At 30.4% G+C, this 3,496-nt stretch overlaps 1 protein-coding gene across 1 annotated transcript; it reads left to right on the forward strand.

Moving 5' to 3' along the window:
• Positions 1–1,527: 1,527 nt before the first annotated feature.
• Positions 1,528–3,313, forward strand: LOC105625329 (protein yellow-like; the record flags this gene model as incomplete). Its single annotated transcript, XM_012206665.1, has 3 exons — positions 1,528–1,810; positions 2,414–2,826; positions 3,136–3,313. Coding segments are annotated over exons 1-3 (874 nt in total), but the record flags the coding sequence as incomplete, so codon positions are not given.
• Between the last annotated feature and the right edge of the window lie 183 nt (positions 3,314–3,496).

The following is a 3,496-nucleotide window of genomic DNA, read 5'->3' on the forward strand; positions in this document are numbered from 1 at the left end:
TCTCCTTCAATTAAATGATCAAGGCACAAACAGTTTTTTAATTAAAAATTTAAATCTATATCATAAATGAATGAATTTTTAGAATAATCAGGCAAGATAGATTGACTAATTATTTAATATTAGATTCATTTAATATTATTTAATATTTATAATATTAATTATCGCAATTAATTAATTAATTAAATAATTTAATAATATGTAAATAATTGAAAAACAATTATTAATGTTTTGTGGAAAAAATTTGATTCTGAATTTACTTCAGTTTACTTTACTTTCGATTTCTCTTATAATTAAAATCTGAAGTTTACTGATATGTCATAATATTAAAAAAATCTAATGAAAGAATTTGAGGAAAAACAATCATTAAAGATTTATCTAAAAAATTTCTTTGATGCTTCATGCATAATATGCTTCTTCATATACATTTATCATTTACTTTAAAACTTAGGTACCTCCCAGTTCTAAGCACTGACTTGAGTACCATTGTTTTATATGATCCGTTACATCATTGAAATCATAAAAGAGTCGAGATATTTGTTAAACGTACACGGATTACCAATTCTTTTTGTTAGAATAAAGTAAGATATTTCTACATAAAAATCAAATATTATTACGTAAAAATTCATATAATAAATAATAAAACACAAAATATAAATATTTAAGTTTTAACATTATAATTATATAAATTTGGAAGTTAAATTTTAAATAAATAAATTGAACAAATAATTAATTTGTGATTAATAAATTAAATAAACAAAAATAATTTATTGTGACATAAAAAATTCAAATGTAATAAATATAAAATGACAAAATACACATATATATATATATATATATATATATTTTTTTTAAACATGATATTTTATCTTTAATACATCTGATAGGCAAATCAGAAAATATTTTACCGTTTATATTGTATATTATTAAAATACATTAAAATTATTTAAATTTTTTAGCAAACTTATTTATATCTTAAGCATTTGTTTTGTGTAAGAAAGAGACATTACATTTGCGTTCGCCATTATTGAGTATTCATCATCTATTGTCATCATTTATTGTCGCCTTGCGGTATTTTTCACGCGAGGGCGTTGATAGAAAGACCTCATTTCCGTGACTTAACAATTAGTCATGCGTGTACATTAATTAACGAGTCTCAGTAGCTATGTACCGCGAAGGCCGGCAGCTTTCAAGGAGAAACCGGAATGCAATCGCAATTTATCTCCTTCATTATTTGTCTCCTTATTTTTAAATCAATTTTACCTTTACAACAAAAATAATAAATATAAATATTATAAATAGTAATAACGCAGTAATATACAAATTCTAAAAACTCACGAGCCTATAATCCCAAATTATTATTAAATTCGTTAAATACTATTCATCTCATAAACTTAAAAATATTATTTTACATTTAATCTTAAAATGTCAGATTTAATTTCAATTAAAGAATCTTTAAACAAATTGAAAATATTAATTTTTTAAGAAAAAATATCAAGGTAAATCGCTTATAATATTCTTATCAGAATAATGACAATGCGGTGCCGGACATCGTCGATCATCGTTACAATCGCGCTTCTGGTCGTCTTGCTGAACAGTGCAATCGCCATTAGTGATAAGCTGCAGATAGCCTACCAATGGAAGCAAATCGATTATGAATGGCCGAGCAATGATATTAAGAGGCTCTTCCCAGATTACAAGCAGGAGGATAATCTGCCCTTAGGTTTGGAAGTGGCCGGCGATCGGCTATTCATCACAGTGCCTAGATGGAGACAAGGGGTTGCCGCAAGTCTCAATTATATTAAACTTAACAGTAATTATCTTGTATTATCAAAATTACAATTATTTATTCGGAAAAAGCTCGAGAAATAGCATAATAATTGCTCGTCTGACAAGATATTTACAATTTTATAATATAGACAAATATATTCGAGAGATATTCATTAGTAATTTCCATTATATATTTTAATTATATTTACATCAATAATATTCTTTATATATACATAAACAAATTTAAACATTCCTTATTACTTCTTTTCAATTTTCTGATGTTTGTTAACTCTACATTTCAACTTTACTATACGATTATATTATTTGAATCAATATGATTAAAAAACTCTAAAGAATAAAGAATAAAACATTTTCATAGAAAAAAAATCTCTTATCAAATATCAGAGAAAAAAATTTTTCCTTGATAGAAAATAAAATTAATAAGAAAATAAATTATATTTTGGATCAAATAGGACCAAGTTAAATTATTTTCTCGTACTACAACTGCTGATTAATTACCGAAAATAATCTTGCGAGAATTTCAAAGAGGACTATTTCAATTGAGTAATAAAAACAAACAGAATTGTCAATGAGTTTCTCTTTTCCTCTGGGGTTGGCATCGTCGGTATCAGAGTTTGGCTTTCAGGCACGAACGATTCACCACCTCTAATTCCGTATCCTTCCTGGGAGGCCCATCAGTATGGCGCCGCCGGCGTGCCAGAAATCGTTTCGACATTTCGCGTGCGCGCTGATCGTTGTAACCGGCTCTGGGTCTTGGACACAGGACTGACGGATATCCTGGGTAGCCCTGAGCAGCAGGCGTCGCCGGCGTTGATCGTCTACGACCTGATGACTGATCGCGTGCTACGTAAATACATGATACCGTCCGACCAAAGAACCACTGATTCCCTGTTCGCCAACATCGCTGTTGAGGATTACTCATGTGAGGACTCGTACGGTTACCTGGGCGATCTTGGCGGCCCGGGTCTCGTTGTCTACTCCTGGAGCCTCCGCAAATCTTGGCTTGTCAAGCACCACTCTTTCCACCCGGATCCGATGGTAATCCGGTGTGATTTAGAATATACGTGTTCATCTTTTGATTACATTTTCCTTCGATATGTCTCGATTTTGACATGCTGTCTGGATATTATCAAAATTTGAGCCAGAGTTTGAGAGCCAAAGTTACACCATTTCATAGTAATCATTTTAATAATCTTCAATTGTAATAGCAATAAATTTATTAGTTTTACATATAATTGATTAATTAAGAAGAATTTTTTGATATACAATAAAGTAAAATTTTTAATATGTCATAATAAACGCTAGACCATTTGAGCGAAATTTTACAGCTCGTGCTGTCTTTCTCAGGGCGGAGAATTCAAAGTGTCAGGAATATCGTTTCAATGGAATGATGGCCTGTTTGGGATGGCTCTCGCACCAACTGGTGATGGTTATAGCATCATGTACTACCATCCACTCTCCAGTGGCATGGAATTCTCCGTTAGTACAAGATTATTACGCGATACTCAACGTGCCAGTGCTGCGGGTACGTTTAAAAAAATACATCATGTGCTTGTGAAAGAGACTTATAAACCATTAATCATTCGACTGCCAAAAAAATCTTTACTTTATTTCATGATCTTTCGCATTTATATAAAGAATTTTGAAAATTGCCCGTCATGTCTTTATATTACACGTAAAAATATTGTAAAAACAAGCACAATACCAA

The sequence above is a fragment of the Atta cephalotes genome, assembly GCF_000143395.1.
Source record: "Atta cephalotes unplaced genomic scaffold scaffold00956, whole genome shotgun sequence".
In the NCBI taxonomy this organism is placed as follows: domain Eukaryota; kingdom Metazoa; phylum Arthropoda; class Insecta; order Hymenoptera; family Formicidae; genus Atta; species Atta cephalotes.